The sequence below is a fragment of the Aspergillus wentii genome (assembly GCF_001890725.1).
Source record: "Aspergillus wentii DTO 134E9 unplaced genomic scaffold ASPWEscaffold_8, whole genome shotgun sequence".
In the NCBI taxonomy this organism is placed as follows: domain Eukaryota; kingdom Fungi; phylum Ascomycota; class Eurotiomycetes; order Eurotiales; family Aspergillaceae; genus Aspergillus; species Aspergillus wentii.
The window spans coordinates 611,937-629,074 of record NW_024467839.1 but is presented as its reverse complement, the minus strand read 5'-3'; the positions used below and the strand labels follow the sequence as shown (position 1 = coordinate 629,074).

At 49.0% G+C, this 17,138-nt stretch overlaps 10 protein-coding genes across 10 annotated transcripts; 5 read left to right on the top strand and 5 right to left on the bottom strand.

Annotated features, from left to right (window-relative positions):
- Nucleotides 1–159: 159 nt before the first annotated feature.
- Nucleotides 160–1,037, top strand: ASPWEDRAFT_118751 (pyridoxal 5'-phosphate synthase subunit PdxT; the record flags this gene model as incomplete). The annotated part of the gene is made up of 2 exons (XM_040828844.1): nt 160–398; nt 464–1,037. The coding sequence occupies 2 exons, from the start codon at nt 160–162 to the stop codon at nt 1,035–1,037; spliced, it is 813 nt and encodes a 270-aa protein (XP_040684697.1).
- Nucleotides 1,038–1,202: 165 nt separating this feature from the next.
- Nucleotides 1,203–1,961, bottom strand: ASPWEDRAFT_119000 (nuclear cap-binding protein subunit CBC2; the record flags this gene model as incomplete). The annotated part of the gene is made up of 5 exons (XM_040828868.1): nt 1,203–1,335; nt 1,394–1,585; nt 1,640–1,684; nt 1,738–1,829; nt 1,896–1,961. The coding sequence occupies 5 exons, from the start codon at nt 1,959–1,961 to the stop codon at nt 1,203–1,205; spliced, it is 528 nt and encodes a 175-aa protein (XP_040684696.1).
- A 269-nt stretch (nt 1,962–2,230) lies between these two features.
- Nucleotides 2,231–5,077, top strand: ASPWEDRAFT_54310 (uncharacterized protein; the record flags this gene model as incomplete). Its single annotated transcript, XM_040838037.1, has 4 exons — nt 2,231–2,551; nt 2,613–4,736; nt 4,798–4,964; nt 5,020–5,077. 4 exons carry the CDS (start codon nt 2,231–2,233, stop codon nt 5,075–5,077), a joined length of 2,670 nt encoding a protein of 889 aa, XP_040684695.1.
- A 676-nt stretch (nt 5,078–5,753) lies between these two features.
- ASPWEDRAFT_186958 (uncharacterized protein) lies at nt 5,754–6,696 on the bottom strand (the record flags this gene model as incomplete). The annotated part of the gene is made up of 2 exons (XM_040832164.1): nt 5,754–5,907; nt 5,966–6,696. One exon carries the CDS (start codon nt 6,694–6,696, stop codon nt 6,031–6,033), a length of 666 nt encoding a protein of 221 aa, XP_040684694.1. The 3' UTR covers nt 5,754–5,907; nt 5,966–6,030.
- Nucleotides 6,697–7,179: 483 nt separating this feature from the next.
- pin1 (peptidylprolyl isomerase ESS1) lies at nt 7,180–8,196 on the bottom strand (the record flags this gene model as incomplete). Its single annotated transcript, XM_040838036.1, has 4 exons — nt 7,180–7,189; nt 7,252–7,368; nt 7,431–7,834; nt 8,194–8,196. The coding sequence occupies 4 exons, from the start codon at nt 8,194–8,196 to the stop codon at nt 7,180–7,182; spliced, it is 534 nt and encodes a 177-aa protein (XP_040684693.1).
- On the top strand, nt 8,164–9,078 carry ASPWEDRAFT_72027 (DNA-directed RNA polymerase II core subunit RPB9). Its single transcript, XM_040839224.1, has 4 exons — nt 8,164–8,412; nt 8,471–8,642; nt 8,841–8,930; nt 8,994–9,078. The coding sequence occupies exons 1-4, from the start codon at nt 8,336–8,338 to the stop codon at nt 9,036–9,038; spliced, it is 384 nt and encodes a 127-aa protein (XP_040684692.1). The 5' UTR covers nt 8,164–8,335; the 3' UTR covers nt 9,039–9,078.
- Nucleotides 9,028–9,847, bottom strand: ASPWEDRAFT_44958 (mitochondrial 54S ribosomal protein uL14m). The gene is made up of 4 exons (XM_040836407.1): nt 9,793–9,847; nt 9,646–9,730; nt 9,347–9,571; nt 9,028–9,282 (listed from the first exon to the last, which is right to left on the bottom strand). The coding sequence occupies exons 1-4, from the start codon at nt 9,805–9,807 to the stop codon at nt 9,212–9,214; spliced, it is 396 nt and encodes a 131-aa protein (XP_040684691.1). The 5' UTR covers nt 9,808–9,847; the 3' UTR covers nt 9,028–9,211.
- Nucleotides 9,848–10,257: 410 nt separating this feature from the next.
- Nucleotides 10,258–12,249, top strand: ASPWEDRAFT_119663 (uncharacterized protein; the record flags this gene model as incomplete). The annotated part of the gene is made up of 2 exons (XM_040828927.1): nt 10,258–10,368; nt 10,429–12,249. 2 exons carry the CDS (start codon nt 10,258–10,260, stop codon nt 12,247–12,249), a joined length of 1,932 nt encoding a protein of 643 aa, XP_040684690.1.
- A 750-nt stretch (nt 12,250–12,999) lies between these two features.
- On the top strand, nt 13,000–14,802 carry ASPWEDRAFT_44956 (putative carboxylesterase). The gene is made up of 2 exons (XM_040836406.1): nt 13,000–14,399; nt 14,470–14,802. The coding sequence occupies exons 1-2, from the start codon at nt 13,038–13,040 to the stop codon at nt 14,725–14,727; spliced, it is 1,620 nt and encodes a 539-aa protein (XP_040684689.1). The 5' UTR covers nt 13,000–13,037; the 3' UTR covers nt 14,728–14,802.
- mrh4 (ATP-dependent RNA helicase MRH4) lies at nt 14,775–16,855 on the bottom strand. The gene has a single exon (XM_040836405.1). The coding sequence runs from the start codon at nt 16,810–16,812 to the stop codon at nt 14,929–14,931; it is 1,884 nt and encodes a 627-aa protein (XP_040684688.1). The 5' UTR covers nt 16,813–16,855; the 3' UTR covers nt 14,775–14,928.
- Between the last annotated feature and the right edge of the window lie 283 nt (nt 16,856–17,138).

The following is a 17,138-nucleotide window of genomic DNA, read 5'->3' as shown; positions in this document are numbered from 1 at the left end:
GTCGGACTGAACGATCAACAAAAGCCGTCTTATCAATTGGAGGGGCAGCACGTGCTGATAAACGGGCCGAGATTGATCCGATTACATAACCCCATACATACGAAGCGGCAAACGATTGACTCAGAATAGCGTTTCCAAAGTCTACAAACAGAAGATTCAATGGGCAGTATTACAGTCGGGGTTCTCGCCTTGCAAGGCGCATTCATTGAGCATGTCCAGCTGCTGAAAATCGCGGCGGAACAAGGCTCTTCTGCTTCGCAATGGGAGTTTATCGAGGTGCGAACCCCGCAGGAACTGGAGAGATGCGATGCACTTATCCTGCCCGGTGGCGAGAGTACGACAATTTCTCTTGTCGCAGCCAGATCTAATATGTTGGAGCCATTGCGGGACTTTGTTAAGTATGATTGTCATCTTTCCACCTGTAAATTTCTCGTCCTTGTGTCTGACATCCTCCTTTGTCTAGGGTCCACCGCAAACCAACATGGGGCACCTGTGCCGGTCTCATTTTACTCGCCGAATCTGCCAATAAAACCAAGAAAGGTGGCCAGGAGCTTATCGGAGGTCTGGATGTCCGGGTGAACAGGAACCATTTTGGTCGTCAAGCCGAAAGTTTTCAGGCACCGTTGGATTTGCCGTTCTTGGGGTCATCGGAGGACACTGGCTTCCCCGCCGTATTTATCCGGGCACCTGTGGTGGAGAAGATTCTACCCAACCAGGAAGGTGTCCAGATTGACGAGATTCAAAGAGACGAGACAGTCGTGGCCCCATCCAGACAAGCGAAGGACCAGGCAGCCCGGGAAGCCATGGCAGACCAAGTGGAGGTGTTGGCGAGTCTCCCAGGGAGGGCTGCTCGGCTAGCCAGCGAGGGACGAAACATCGATGCGGACAAAGAAACCGGAGATATCATTGCTGTCAGACAAGGCAATGTTTTCGGAACCAGCTTCCACCCCGAATTGACAGGCGATGCTAGAATCCATTCGTGGTGGTTGCACCAGGTAGAGGAGGCCAAGAAGCAAAGAAGCAAAGCAGAGCAATGATTTTCGGGGTATTTGTGTGGAAAGCATTCTTTTTGTGTTATAGAATATCGTTGGATTTTGGGTATCCGGTAGACTTTTTGAGTCTTGCTTTCTACCGTTTTATAGATAGAAACAACCCTTGTACAAACGCCATTTCTGCGCCAATAGATCATAACCAATTCACAATTACCTACCTTTTCCATAATCTTCCTCCTCCCGTCTTCGTTGGTCGTCTGCATATGCGCGACCGTAACCGCCACGGCCAGGGTCATATTCTTCTCGGTATTCGTCACGCACCTGTCCACCAGATTTACCCCGACTGCCCTCCAAGTTAGAACCCATTGTTGTTGTATTTTCATAAAGGCTGCATCACGTACCCATATTGACGGCCCTCTTCGAAACCAGGGTCAAGGTCTGTCCGAATGATTCTTTCGTCGAGCTTAGTACCACCGATGTACTTCAAGCAGTCCAGCGCATCCTGGTGAGTGTAATATTCGACGAAGCAGAAACCACAAGGGGTCTTGTTGAAGCGATCAAGTCCCATAACAAGGCGTTTGATCTCACCACACCTATACCGTGTCAGTTTATTGAAAATGGTCGATGGATAGTTGTAGGTATCTGACTTGGAAAAGAGTTCGTGGATCTGTTCTTCGGTCGTGTAAAAAGAACTGATTGCTGTCAGCGAAAATCGAAGAACAAATCGGACACGAGAACAACATACAGATTGCCGACATAAAGTGTCGTGGCATTCTTCAGGGGCTCGAATGGGTCTTCGGGCTTTTCGGGCTCATCTTGACTGAACTTGCGCTTCTTCTATTCATGTTGCATAAGTGTCAATGGCTGTTTCCTATCACCGAGAAGGTCATGGGAGATAAATACCTTTCCAGCATAATAGGCACTGGGCCGATCGAGCCTGTCCACTGTGTGATGAAAGTAGGTAGTCATGATTGACCGAGGATGCAGTTGGGGGTGAATTGTTCGTAAGTCAAGGGCGACAGCTTGAAGGGAGCTTCAGCTAAGATCCGCAGCTCTTGGCGCTTTTCGGCGTCAACCTAAAAAATAATACTAGATTCCGGGTTGTTTAGCCTTCTCTTCTCCCACCTTGCAGCACTCTTAGCTGGCAAATTTGTCTACGGATTTACGATGCGAATTTATTGAACTAATTTTCCTCTTTCATCTATTCTTGATATTTGTGTGGGATAGACGCTCCGACAATGCCGAAAGTCATCAGTTTCACGCCTCCTTGGTTGTCCAGGCCTTCCCCAGGCGCCTCGCTCTTCTCCAGCACGTCTGCTAAGGGCCCGGAATACGATGCCGCAAATGACCAGAAGAATGTAGAATATATGGGACCGACAAAAACACAGGCAAAGAGAGGCAATGAAGTGTTTACGGTGGTCGACAACCAGATCCGCTGGTCGAGTCTCACCAGATTGAAGGATGAATGGCAGCAGCAATCGCGGTCAAAGAAAGCTTCTGGAGATCAAAAGCCAAGCACAAATGGACAAGAGAAAAATGCTGAGCAAGCTTCTTATAGGGTATGGAAGGCTGTCTACTTGCTCTGCGCATTGCCATGTTATGATAACTGATGACGATCAGGTCTTGACTGTGCCTGTCTACGCACAAATCAGGCAGATTATCCCCTCTCCGAACGGCGCATTTTTGGCGATTGTAACCGACAATACGGTCCACATCTCAGTTATCCCCGATTCCTCGCACCTGTCTGGTACCGACAGCACACCCATTCGCGTGAAGACATACCAGCTCGGCCCTACGACCCATGTCCTTCCCGAGGCCCCTGTGGTTTCTGCGCTATGGCATCCGCTTGGTCTGCACAGCAATCTAGAGGGGTGTATCGTAACGATCACTGCAGACGCTGCGGTTCGCGTCTGGGAGCTTGATCGGAACAACCACTGGTCGTTTGACCGGCCTACACTGGCAGTTGACCTGAGAAAATTGGTGGATGGAACCTCGTGCGATGAAGATTTCGCACCGTCCGGGTTTGGGAAAAGTAAGGGATTTTCTGCCGATGTCATTGATATGGAGGTCGCGTCTGCTTCCTTCGGAGGGAACGGGAGTGAAAGAGAGGACGCTTGGGCACCCATGACTTTGTGGGTTGCTATGAAGCCGGGTGATCTTTACGCCCTATGTCCTTTACTTCCATGCAAGTGGCAAGCACCGTCGACTACAATTCCCTCACTGTCTGCTTCAATTGTTCCGAAATTGGCAGCGCTTGAGGATGACCCCCTAGATTACGAGGAGGAATTGGTCGCTTGCCAACAGCAGTATGAATGGCTGGCAGAGATTGACAACCAAGAGCCGCTGCGCACACTCCCTGATTCCGAAAACATGGCCGGGTCCGAAGTCCTCACGCGCCCCGCTAACCCAAGTGCGATTCCAAGACTGCAAGGGCCGTTCCGCGTCGATACTGGCGATGAGCTGGACGATTTGGACCTTTGCGATTTGCTTGTCATCCCCGCTAAGGTCGACATGGATGATCTCATGATGGGTGAGGACGATGATCTAGTGATAGAAGATACCGGGGAGGATAAACTGTCAGCCACCGTTATTTGCCTCTCGACTGGAAGTGGCAGGATCCATATTTGCCTGGAACTCGATGGTGTTGGAGGGCAATGGCTCCCCAAAGCTAGGAAGAATGCTTTCAAGACGCCTCTTTCAGAGCCCGCTGATCTAATTTTGGTGGAATCACTTGATACGATGAAGGGAGGAGGCCAGTCTCTGAACAACTGGCCCACTTTCACTAAGGATGTCCATTCGCGATATGGCTTCTTTGTCACCACTGCTAGCAATGTGTTATTCATCTCTCTTGCTTCTTGGGTGCAGAGGCTCGAAGCGGAGTTGCAATCCGAGGACACGTCTGGCTCAGCTTTCCGATTGCAGATTCTCTGTGAAGGCGCAGTATCCGTCAGGGAGAGAATTGTTCAAGTTGATGAAGATGAGGTTGTGTTGAAGAGCAATCCTGAGCATCTGGCATCCTCTTTGGTTTATTATGATTATGACCTTGGCTATTTGCTGCTGACTTACCATGCGTCTCATCCGTACGCCGCCGTCCTAGACGCGCCTGAAGTTGCCTTCCCCTCAGCGGTGGATTTGCGATCCTTGGACTTGGCTGGCCAGGCTCCCGGGTCCCCTGTGCTGCCCCCTCGTCGACCCCCATACCAAGTTCCTGCCGTTCTGTACTCGGATGCTCCTCTGGACTTCTTCGTCGACAAGCATGTCCCACATCGCCAGCGTCACACTCTCAAGGACCAAGTCCGACTTTCCCCCGCGACGCTAGACCTGGTCGCCGCTGCCCATCGGATGCTGTCCGCTCACACGAACGCTTTAGAGCGAGCCGCATCGGATTTGTTTCGCCGCTGCGAAAGATTGCGGGGCGAAATGCGTGATCAATTGAAGCAATTGTCCGACGTTTCCGAGCGAGTCAAGGGGGTTTCCAGCGAAATTGGTGAGGATGGACAACGTAAGGCGGGCTCTCGGAGTGGCGAGGCATTGGACAAGAGGTTACAAGCTGCCAAGGACAGACAGGATCAGCTAGTGCAGCGATATGAAGCCCTGCGTAGCAAGCTTTTGAAATCAGGTGGCCGGCCCATGAGTGAAAAAGAGAAGTCATGGGTTTCCGAAGTGCAAGTATTGTCCGACTCATTCGGCGACGCGAAGCAGGGCGAAGAGAAGGATCAGAACCTATCTCAAAGACTGGAAGCTGTGAGTGTCTTCTTTGTTTGATTAATTGGGGAAAGAACCTGGTGCTAACAATTGTTTTTAGGTCAAGGAAATCGCAGCGGATCTTCTGTCCGAGGCGAAATCTGTAGGAGTCAAGTCCCCTTCAGCAGAGCCTGGCAGTCCGATATCTCCACCAAGTGGTCAGCCGAGAGTTCCACAGAGACTCCAGCGGGCCAAGATAGCAGATGCCATGAAGATGGTCGAACGAGAGTGAGTCGATCGTTGTCATATCCTCTTTCATACGCTAACGTTTCTTTAATTACAGATCTGCCGTTATCGAATCCATCACCTCCCGATTAGAACGACTGAACACGAGTCTATGAAACCTTACCGACATCGAAGACATGGGAGCACGCTGTGTATGGAATTCAGCAGTTTGACTGGTCTAGTCTTTCTTCAGCTTGGGAATTTTGGAATGCTCTTATTGCCAATTTGACCTTCGAATGGAGATCTTCTGATCATTCTGGCAAACATTATGCGCTTTCGCTGCACTTATGCATTGTTGAAATAGTGAAATATCTGACGTTTTAGCCTGGTGAATTATAATTTATTGTTCGAGTGGCAAGAATTAATAAAGCGATTGTTCAAGAATCAGGAAAAACAAAACACATCCCCAACAGCCAATATAGGGATGTGTCTGCAGCAGTCGTGATGGGAGTGTTTTAGTATTTGAAAGGCAGCGCCAATGCATTTGGAATACTTTGGTTCATTGTTACTATTTTACTCTGCAATAAGAAAGAGTGTATATTTTTACATATGAAAATACCTATCAGTTGGTTAAATGTATGAATAGAAGCCACTGAACTTGGAATTAGTACTCTGAAATCGAGGATGATCTTAATATCTGCAGAATAAGGATAACCCAATAACATTCCATAAGTACTTTCAGTAGTGCTGTCTTAAAATTGACAGAATGGAGTATCTATCTTGTTCGATGGAAGAGAGATAGGGCTACTGGATCACGTGATCTAGGTTGGATTGTATCGTTCAAATCGGATGAAAGAATTAAAGCAAGACTTGAATTAGATACATGTTTCAGAATTCAATGATGGATGACACGCTATGCCATGCAGGAGTCTCAATTTTAACGCAGAAGCCATTTCGTTACATCATAATGCCAGCAAATCCACCATAGAAAAGGGTATCGAGTGTCCTTCAAGTGCACACTGTTAGTATGCTTTGTACATAGCACTACGGCAGTCAGAACTAACCTTTAAAGATTCAAATATGATATTTAAAATTCATTTCATGGTGAATGCCGAGAAAAGCCAACGGATCAGATGCGGCTGATTCCCGAGTTGACGTAGAAGCTGTCGACCAGAGGCTTGGCCGAGTCGACTCGCTCTAGGATAGCCTGGTAAACCTCGTCGATGATCTCTTCCCACGACGGAACGACGAGACCCTCGACACGGGACTCCCACTTGGCCATCTCCGCAAGGAAGGCGGAATTCCACCAGCGGCGCCACTGGCACTGATCCATCTCGCTCATGCCAGAGCTAGAGATGGTTCTCTCAAGCGTGACCTTTGCTTTCAGCCAGTTCCTGTACGGAACGCTGATGAAGGACTCGAGCATGTAAGCATACTCCACAACGTACGCGTCGTAGGTACGCTGGTCGACGTGGAAGTGCAGCACGTCTGCCGAGATTTTGGGAGACGGGGCCAGGGTAGGATTGTAGACCCCGTCATTTTGAGTCCAGTCGAGAAGACAGCGGATGGACTCGACGTGCTTCTCGTAGTGGGTTGAGTTGGCACGCGAGCACATCGCCCTGAAGCGATAGGCATGCCGACTCTCAACGATCTTCAGGGCTCTAAAGGCCTCTGAGGCAGCCTGGCACGCGTGGCTGAATGCATCATACGCTTTCCTTGGTATGATGGCTCTAAGGTGGAGTGGCAGGACGAGGTTTTCCTTGTCGAAGATGTAAGGCTGGCGAGTAGTAAACATCTTTTCGGATGTTGTTTGTAAAGTAGAATGAAAAGATTTAGTGAAGGGGTTGAAATGAAGTGAAGAGATTGCTGATGAATAAAGAAGGCACGATGTGTGTTGGTGGAAAGAGAGTGAAGGAGGAACGATATGGGAAGATGGAAGGGAGAAAGAGGGAGAGAAGAAGTGGGTAAATGGAAATTTACCAAAAAACATTGAAGCAGGCATCGATTATGCCTTTTCTAGCAGAAATGGCACCGCAGCCTGTATTTACCAGAGGATTTCTTGAGAACGACACCCAAATCACATCATAAAACTGTCACACCGAACTTGATTTCCACTATATGGAGGCATCCTCGAATATGCTTCAAGGCCAGGCTATTACCAAAAGAAAGAAACTGAGGCTGCTTTCAAACCAATGAAGGAGTGTTCCATGAAGGAAATAGGCATTTCTCTGCTGTTCTAAATACACTGAAGAATGAATGAAAAAGATTTCACACCATCTTACTGAACACTGCAGGGTCGACTTGTCAGCGTATGTTTCAATCTTTTTTTTTTCCCCCAGAAGAAACGTACCGTTCGATAAGATGAACTCCTGATGCTGTGTCAACGATTCCACTAACCTGGCCTGGCTGCAGGGCAAAGGCCGCATCCTCGAATTCCTTTTGCATCTCGCCGTGTCCGAAGAAACCACTTGAAGGCATTAGCATCAAACTCAAAAAATAACTACGATAAAAAGTATCAGGAAGACATACAGATCACCCTTCTTCCTTGCACTGCTACAATCCGACTCTGATACCGCAAGTTCGCCCAAGCTTGTCTGACCGGAATTGATGGCCTCTTCATGACCACGAAGGATTTCAATGGCCTCCTCCTTTGTTCGAGTAATGTTTGCTTCCCTCCAGCTGCTGGGTCTCCTGCTCTCTATATGCTTGACAAGAAGATGGCTGCACCGGATCTTGCCCTCGCCTTGTCCAGCGGCATCAGGACGAGGTGCCGGAGCGCTGTGGTGGTTTGCCATGTAAAACTTGAGCTTCTCTGTGTCCGAGTCGGCGGGGGGCTCCCATCGGGATTCTTTGGTAGAGGCATTGAAATAGTAAGGAAGGTTCTTGGAGTTCGAATGACGAACCTCCCATCCGGCTGGAAGACCTGTTTCGACCTATTCACAATCCAGTCGTCAGTTTGGAACTAGGGAAACGATCATAAGAAAGGTCTGCAGACACGCATACCATGATTATATAGGATAAGAAGCAAAGTTTTCAAAAGTGTACAAAGGTGCTCAGACCAAGAGTAGTATTGAATGACCACAGAGATCGAAGAGCAGCTGTTATGTCGTCAGTTACTGCATTGGGGCAGACAAACTGCGGGGGAGAAGAGGGACACCTGCAAACACCGCAAACGCAGCAAACACAAACATAAGGCTGAGTCTGTGCGCTGTCTCCGACCCAATCGGGCTTAGTCTCTCCGCTGCTTCTTCAGGCTTCCATCGCCAGCTCGAAGTCGCATCAGTCTACAGACCATCGTCTCTGCCCGCGTTCACCTTCATCGCAACACGAAACCCTTTTTATATCCTTCTATTAAAGCGAACTTGACTATTCGCGTGCCCTGCGCAAACAACCTATCTCGAATAACGTGAAATTCCACCTGCTATAACTCGAAAATGTCTGCAAGCCCGTCTCCATCCGCTGGTGGCGAAAAGCAGTCCGACCAGATTCATTTTCGCTTCTGTCGTGAATGGTAAGCCTTCGTGTTGTTCATATGTGACCATTGAGCCTGACTAACTGATTGATAATAGCTCCAACTTGCTCTATCCGAAAGAAGACCGCGTCAACAACCGGTTGATGTTCACCTGCCGAACCTGCCACGTCGGCGAACCCGCTACCTCGTACTGTGTTTACCAAAACAAGCTGCACAGTCAAGTGGGAGACACTGCTGGTGTCACTCAGGATGTGGGATCTGATCCTACGGTTTGTCTCCCAGGCTTTTGCACCCATTGTGGGGAAGAGATCACATGTTTTGTTTGCGGGACATCGCCAGAAGACCCTCTCTCTGAAGGAGAATACGAAGACTTCTCCACATTATGAGAAAGAGTTGGATCTTGTGTCATGGAGAGATTCCAAGAGTTCTTGAAATTCCCGTGGCTAACATGCTCTTTTCCTTCATAGCTTCCCCGATCCAACAAGCTCTGCCCGAGCTGCGGTGAAACCGAAGCAGTGTTTTTCCAGTCCCAACAGCGATCAGCAGAAACTGGAATGGTGAGACCTTATCTTTAGTGCTGGAGATTTTGGTAGGGAGTTGCTGACATTGATTGCTTTCAGAAACTCTACTACGTCTGTTGCGCATGTGGTAATGTCTACATATGATTGTGTCCCTTACTTTTTCACGGCTTCGATACCCGATATTAATTTTACATGGCATGGTTTTGGAGTTCTGGCGATACATGGACAATTTCAGTCTGCATTCATGGTGGAAAATTCTATTGGTACATAAACTAGATATATGAATAAAAACGGTTCGCTTTCCAAATGGTATATGTTTACACGTGCATCGGCGCCAACGACAAGATCTTAGACCATTGCTTTCCTCGTAGTTCCGTAGCCACGACTCCTGTGTGCCAGTCAGTGATGACAATTCGATAATAAACGACGGTCAACGCGCGTAGAATACTGACCGTTCATTCTTGTTCCGATAGGGTCTCCGGATTTGTTTACCAGCACACACGCATTATCATCAAATTTGACGAAAGATCCATCGCTCCTCTGCATTTCTTTCCTTGCCCGAACGACGACAGCGTGTCTGATATCTCCTCGGCGGACTTTGTTCGCAATACCACTGTTGTTTGTGCTTTCGGGGCCGAAGTTTCGCTGCTTTTGAACGACAACCACGATCCGGTCGCCTATATTCCACCAAAATAACTCGATTAGAACAAGCTGGACAATTAGGATTATATCGCAGAGATCAATGACCCACCGACTGTCGCGGGCCGCTTCTTCTTCAAGACATTCACGCACTCGACAACCGCAGCACCGGAATTATCAATGCAGTTCAACAACGTCTGGGGACCATCATTAGTAAAAACTGCACGCATCATGGAATTGTAAATAGGCCCTTGCTCACCTTTAGTTGAATCATCTTGACAGCATAACCTGGTTGAAAGGGAGCAGACGTTGACTGCACTGTGAGCTCGCTGTCCGAAAGATTTCCAGCAAGCCCGGGCCGGAAGGTTTCGCCGACCGCCGACCCCGGACGGGGCGCTGCACCATCGCAAAGGGCAACAAGACACACTGTCTGTCCTGGGATATCGCTGGCTGCCCCCAATTCCTGCGCGCCAACTTCCCCAGGGGAGGTTACTGTTTCCTTTCACTATGCTTGATATTCTCTCTCTCTTTTCTTTTGTCTGATTGTCGTCTCGAACCACTACACTCATTTGTGGGATCACCACTTCCTTTATATTCTCGAATATCCGCTCTTCCGCTTCGATCTCCTTGTCCGATCGACAAACTCAGTCACGCAATTCACTGGCTACGCTTGACGCAGAATAACTAGATCTTGTATGGGGGATTTATAACGACACACTTCATCATGCCGTCCTCCAAAGCAAGATCCAGTCCATCTGTGGACCGTCGCGACCGTTTAACGCTTGCGAAATTAGCCAGCTACGACGACGTCGCGACGGATGCGCTGGTTGATCGGGTTTGTCCCCCTTTTCACTCTTCGAAATTGCAGGTTGCATTCTGACCTTCATTACCGCAGGCTTATTTCTGGACCAACACTCGCAAGAACCGAACCAAATATATCCACATGCGGGGCATCCATGACGACGATGTTGCTCGGATCCTCCTTCATGATGCTATTGTCGCCAAGGATGCAGTCAAGGCTGAACGAGAACTCCTGAGCATGTCTGGCCTGAAAAAGTATATGGCGAGGCTGTCCAGCGATCGAGAAAAAGAGTGGTTCCGTCGACATTTGCGAAAATACATTCAGATGTATCTCCCCGATTCTCCTTTTGAAGTTACCACGACCAATCGCTACACTATTATGGTTCATGAAGCGGCAATATGCGCCCGGAAATTTATCAAACAAGGCCAGGAAATCAAATACCTCAGCGGAACCCTCGTGTCTATGACTCGCGAAGAAGAAAAAGACCTGGACTTGAGTCGTAATGACTTCAGCATTGTGATGTCCAGCAGGAGAAAATCGCCGTCGTTCTTTCTCGGGCCGGCTCGTTTTGCTAACCATGATTGTAACGCTAATGGACGATTAGTGACCCGCGGATCCGAGGGAATGCAAGTAATGGCCACTCGAGACATCTACATCGGTGAAGAAATTACGGTTTCTTACGGGGAGGACTACTTTGGTATTGACAACTGTGAATGCCTGTGCTTGACTTGCGAACGGGCAGTCCGCAATGGATGGTCGCCAAACGTTGATTCTGAGCCGCAGAGCAAGGCATCTACGCCGGCATTAAACGATGAAGCTGCTAATACTGATAATGTTTCTCCGTCTAAAAAACGCAAATACGGGCCCGACTCCGATTCCGAAGCCTCAACCCTTTCTACCCCACGGAAGAGGAGCAAGTTTACACGACAGAACTCCAAGTTGAGATCTGCAGTGTCACTAGCGGAAATAGCGCCTTCCATTGAGCCAGCCACGCCAGAGAGCCCTAAACTCACAACAGAGGGACACACGGAACCAAAGGACACCAATTCGGGAGAGGCCAACAGCGAGGGCAGTGAGCATATCAGTGAAAATACTGTTACTGCCAGTGCTGAAGCGATTGTTCAGTCTTCCACTACTACAGACTGCGAATCACCGACGTCGCTTGCTGATGACTCACAACGTTCGTCAACATCAACCCCGCCAACATCTGAAAGCGAGGCCAATGTCAAAGTCAAGGTCGAAGAAATTACGGAAATATCTGCTGGCGATTCCAAGTCGACGGTTGAGGCGTCTCTTGAACTCACGGCTCCGAGTCAATCGGACGTTGTCGGACGACGCCTGATGGGCAGTGATCACGACGCGCTGTCAGATTTGTCTGATTCATTGGAGCTAGATGATAAATTAGGAACTGTTGTCGACCGTTCGAAGAAATGCCGTAGCCCTCGTGGGAAGCGCACTGTTGTCCCATCTGTCGAGGCCGAGACACACCGTACACGAGTTCCCGGAGACTATACGAAAACTTCTAAACTACTCGCGCAGCCTTACGATCGCTGGGTCGACTGTCAAACCTGTAACGTCTGGTTTGTCCAGCAAAATTCCTACCTCACGCGAAGGGAATGCCCCCGTTGCGAACGTCACTCTATGCTGTACGGATTCCGGTGGCCCAAGACTGACACAGACGGCCCCAATGATGACGATGAACGAGTGATGGATCACCGTACTATTCATCGATTCCTCTATCCCGAGGAAGAGGCACGCATCTCGCGTAAGGACCGTGGAGTCAGTTTTGGCATCACACCGACCCCGGAATTTTCCGACACACGCACTGAAACAGAGGATAGTGAAGGGGGCGATTCTCGGCGCAATACCAGAGCTAGCCGGAGACGCACTCGAGAACTTCGAATGACTATGTGATGATGATGATACTGAGTTGATTCGTATGTAATGTTGGGCATGGAGTTTGGGATCATACACTTTTTTTCGGGCATCTGGCATTCACTGCCGGGCATGGCGCTATTCAGACGGTTAATTGGGAGGTCGTATTATTCTATTTTTCTTTTCTTCAGTTCTTTGGCTGTCTTTGACTTGTTTTCTATAGAGCCTTGGCTGTTCTTGAGCTCTTGGTCTGTATCTTATACAAGATGTAACTATTTATTATTATTTATGCCGATTAAATGATTGGTGCTTTAACAGTGGAAAGTGAAGTTTTTCGAGGCTAAACTACTATTTATTAATTAAAGAGCAATTTCGACTATTTTGCAGAATTTGCGATAGCATTAGTACTAGATTGACTTGATCTGTTTGAGATATATATCGAACGGACTTCGTCATTAGAGTTCATTATTATTTTGGGGAGGAAAGATCTTTATATTGTTTACAGCCTGTATGACAATTGTACAATCCACCCAACAATTTTTCAATTAAAACCTCGTGTTCATCTGCTCCTTCGACCATCTTCATCTTCCTTTCGCCCCCGCATCTCCGCATCTCCAGCTGGAATAACTGCACCAATGGCAGTCAATCATCGTATTACATGCTTTAATTAGATCCATCCAACCGAGATCATCTTCATCAGCACTGCCTTCACTTGGTTTCGTATTTCGGTCTGCGCCATGCCGACAGAACTCTGTGCAGCAGCCTTAAAAGCACCGGAGACAACTCCATCCGCCCCTCGTCAACTTCTCCAGGTATGATTTCTCAAAATGGGGCTTCTATTTTACCTGGCCTTGATCGTCTCACTGTGTCTGACTTTCTCAATCGCCAGTATCGATGATGCCCCTCGCGTCTCTCTTGACTACGGCACTTTCCAGGGAAAATATGACGCAACCTGCAATCTTTCCTACTTCCGCAAGATACCCTTTGCAGCGCCTCCAGTAGGTGAGAATCGATTTCGCGCACCTCAATTTCCTCCAGAAATTAAGGATGGCGTTTACGACACCGATCAAGACTTCGAAATGTGCCCCCAGCGCATGGCCAATGGGTCCGAGGACTGCCTCTATCTCGGCCTGTTCTCGAGGCCATGGGATGCTACTGTATCTTCGCCTATTCTACGGCCTGTTTTGGTGGTATTTTATGGAGGAGGATTTATACAGGGCTCAGCCTCCTTCAGCATACCTCCACCGTCCTATCCAGTGCTCAATGTCAGCAATTTGAACGACTATGTGGTTATTTATCCCAACTACAGGACCAATGCTTTTGGTTTTCTTCCCGGAAAGGCGATCAAGGACTCACCTACCTCCGATATCAACCCAGGCTTGCTTGACCAGCAGTACGTTTTGAAATGGGTCCAGAAGTATATCCACAACTTCGGTGGAGATCCTCACAATGTCACGATCTGGGGGCAATCCGCTGGAGGAGGTTCGGTGGTGGCCCAGGTGCTAGCGAATGGCCGGGGAAACAACCCAAAACTCTTCTCTAAAGCACTGGCAAGCTCACCCTTTTGGCCTAAGACATATGCCTACGATTCTCCCGAAGCGGAAGCTATATATGACCAACTCACAGCTCTCACAGGCTGTTCTAATACAGCTGACTCCCTCGCTTGCCTTAAAACTATCGATGTTCAAACCATCCGCAACGCTAGTCTGGCTATCAGCGGTAGCCGTAAATGGAATACAAGCTCTTTTACCTGGGCCCCCGTCATCGATGGTGATTTCCTCATTGATACCCTCTCAGACGCTGTCGCCAGTGACTCGCTGAACACCGAGTACATATTTGCGATGTACAATACCCACGAAGGCGAGAACTTTATCCCATCCGGCCTGAGCAGTTCCAAAGGTAAAAACGGTTTCAATTCTTCAATTTCAAGTTTCCATTCATGGCTCACTGGGTTCGTACCGGGTCTGTCATCGGAGCGCATAAAGACGATCGAGTCGTTGTATTATCCCCCAACAGGACAAACAGAGACTATTGACTCATATAACTCGACCTCTACACGTGCAGGTCTTATATATAGAGATCTAGTACTAGCATGTCCATCTTATTGGATTACAATGGCGGCAGGCACTGCTGGATATCTGGGGGAGTATACTATATCCCCAGCTAAACATGGGAGCGATACTATATATGTAAGCCCCAATATCTCCTCTCTCAGGCTGTTTTTGGCTATTATTCGCAGGTAAATTGACAAGTTAATAGTGGAACCGGATCAATTCGATACAAAAGACCGACCCCCTGATTTACAATGGATATGCAGGCGCCTTTGCTAGCTTCTTTCGAACGGGGTATCCGAATACACATAAGTTGACTAACAACTCGCAGCCAGGTGTTGCAAATGTGCAAGAGACAGAGAAGGAGTTTGTGGTTACTAAGTCTGGGTTTGAGAATGTGGACTTGAAATGGCTTAAGGAGAGGTGTGATTTCTGGAGGGAGGTTGGGGGCGATGTCCCGGTTTAATTTACAGATAAGTGGTTATCTAATATGAGAAGTATAACAACAACCTTGAAAATGAATGGAATGAGTTGATTCGTGTTTATGCTACTATACATATACATACATGATAATGCTGTACGCGGGTATTGACTATCCATGCCCATTATGTTAACCCAACACCAACGCCGTTTATGTTTCAAAATATAATTATACAGGTCAAGGCCATTAGATCAAGGCCTGGCCTCGGAACATGCCCTCACGAACTTCCTTGACCACATCCTTCCGGTCCTTCTTGCCAACTAACACGACACCGCGACCTCGTTTGTTCATTCGGCCTAGACGACCTAGACGGTGGATGAAGTCGATGGTTGTATGCGGAACATGGTATAGAATGACTGTCTTGACTGCCAGGGTATCGATTCCACGAGACGCCAGGTCCGTGACGACCAGCACCTTGGTGTTGGGTAGGTGTCGCTCAGAACCACGAGTAGCCTTGGGGCTCTCGAACGGTATGGCGTCCTCTTGACGATTCTTCTTAGCTAGCATGATGTCATCTGGAGTGGGTGGGGGTGGTGATTCGGTGAATTCGGCTAGGATCTCCTCCTGTTGGCGGGCGCTCGAATCTCTAGACAGGGAAGTCGCATCGATTCCCTTGGCCTTGAGGAACTGAGCCACTTCATCTGCCTCCTCGCGCTCGTTGACGAAAACAAGGATCTTCTTAACCTTGGACTCGCCGAAGGAGCCAAATGGGCCTGAAGGTTCAGTGTCCCCAGCTTTGCCGATCGACCAGATGACATCGGCACAGGCCAGACTTCGGTTTCCACGGTACGGGTCCTTTTCGATATCAACCACGCCCAGTTGGACGCGACGGGGAATTGCATGTAGATTGGGCGTCGTCAAGCGTTGAACATCAGGGTAGCGCTTGCGGAGAACGGAGTCCAGACTGCGGGGGATGGTGGCTGAGCAGAAGATCAGCTTTTGTAGCGATGGAGCCGCTTTGTCGATGATTTCCGTGGTGGTAGGCGAGAACGAGCGGTCCATGAGGGAGTCGGCCTCATCAAGGACCAGATGGCTGACTCGACTGAGCACATACGGCTCAGTCTTTGCAATAGATGCTAGCAGATGTGGGGTCGAAACCAGGATGTCAATTCCGTTCTCGTTGAAAAGGATGCTCTTGATCCGGCGAGGTGTAAGGTTCGACGAAATCATTCCGGAGCGATACTTGACTGTGTGCGACAAAGCCTTCACCTTGACTCCCACTTGTGCCACCAACTCGGCCGTCGGTACCAAGATGATCACTCTGGGTCGACCTGCGTTGGATAAAGGTGGGAGTTCTGGCTCGATATCGAATGCCTGATTCTTCTGCTGTTCCTCCCGTTCCTTGGCCTTTTCTTCTTCTAATCTCTTCTCCTCCTCTTTATCTGCTGCCTCTGCATGCTTAATGGCGTCAACCAACGGAATCAGATACGCGAGGGTCTTTCCGGATCCCGTTTCTGCTGCAAGAAGGTATTGATCGTAGTTTGGCTCATCCACATCCTTTCTCTTGTTTTTGGGTTGAGGGGCTTCTAGGAGTTTCGGAATTGCGAGACGCTGAATGGGAGTTGGTGTGACATCGATCAATCCGGGGAGGGCTTGGGAGAGGATGGAATGCCGCACGGTGGGCAGCAGCGGGAATTGATCGAAACTGGTGATGTCGGCAATCTTGGCCTTGATTGCTGTCCGTCGGCCATAAGGGACAGGAGCCAATGTAGTCTGCATCTTCAATGCCTTGTACAAAGGACTTTCCTTCTTGTTTGAACTTTCGTCAGCGTCACCCGAACGCTTGAGAGCCGCCTGGGATCTCGTCCGCGGAGCCCCTCGAATCCGAGCTTCTGTCTGATTCATTCCGGCAAATGGTCCAAATCGATCTTTATCTCTTCGAGGCCGATCTAAGGATTGTTTGCCGACATTTTTGGATAAAGTCATACGGGACTTAGGGCGGAGTCGAGCCGTGGCCATGGCACGGGCAGCTTGCCATGTTGCGGGAATAGCAGAGGAAGCAGCCCTGGGGAAAACCGCGGCCCGAGTCTGACCCAGCAGACAGCTAGGAGGGCGTACAGGCAGAGGCATGCTGCCGGATTGGATGTTTCAGGAAGGATAAAGGAGGAAGATGGATGATGGAAAGCGCATCATCTCCTCGATGCCAACTTTTTTTTTGCCGGCGAACAAGCTCGCCTTGCACTAAACCCCATCGAAACTAGCGGGATCGGAGTGGAAACCTGGGGGATCAGGCATGTAAGGCACCCAGGCACCCAGGCAATTTAAGTTGCTATGGCGACTCCCGCGAGGATGTCAACATCGTCCATCGTGCGGGCATCCACGGGCAGCGATACTTATTGCTCCAGCGCATCAGTTTAACCTGTTTTCATGTGGGCTTTGTTTTCTTCTCCTCCTCG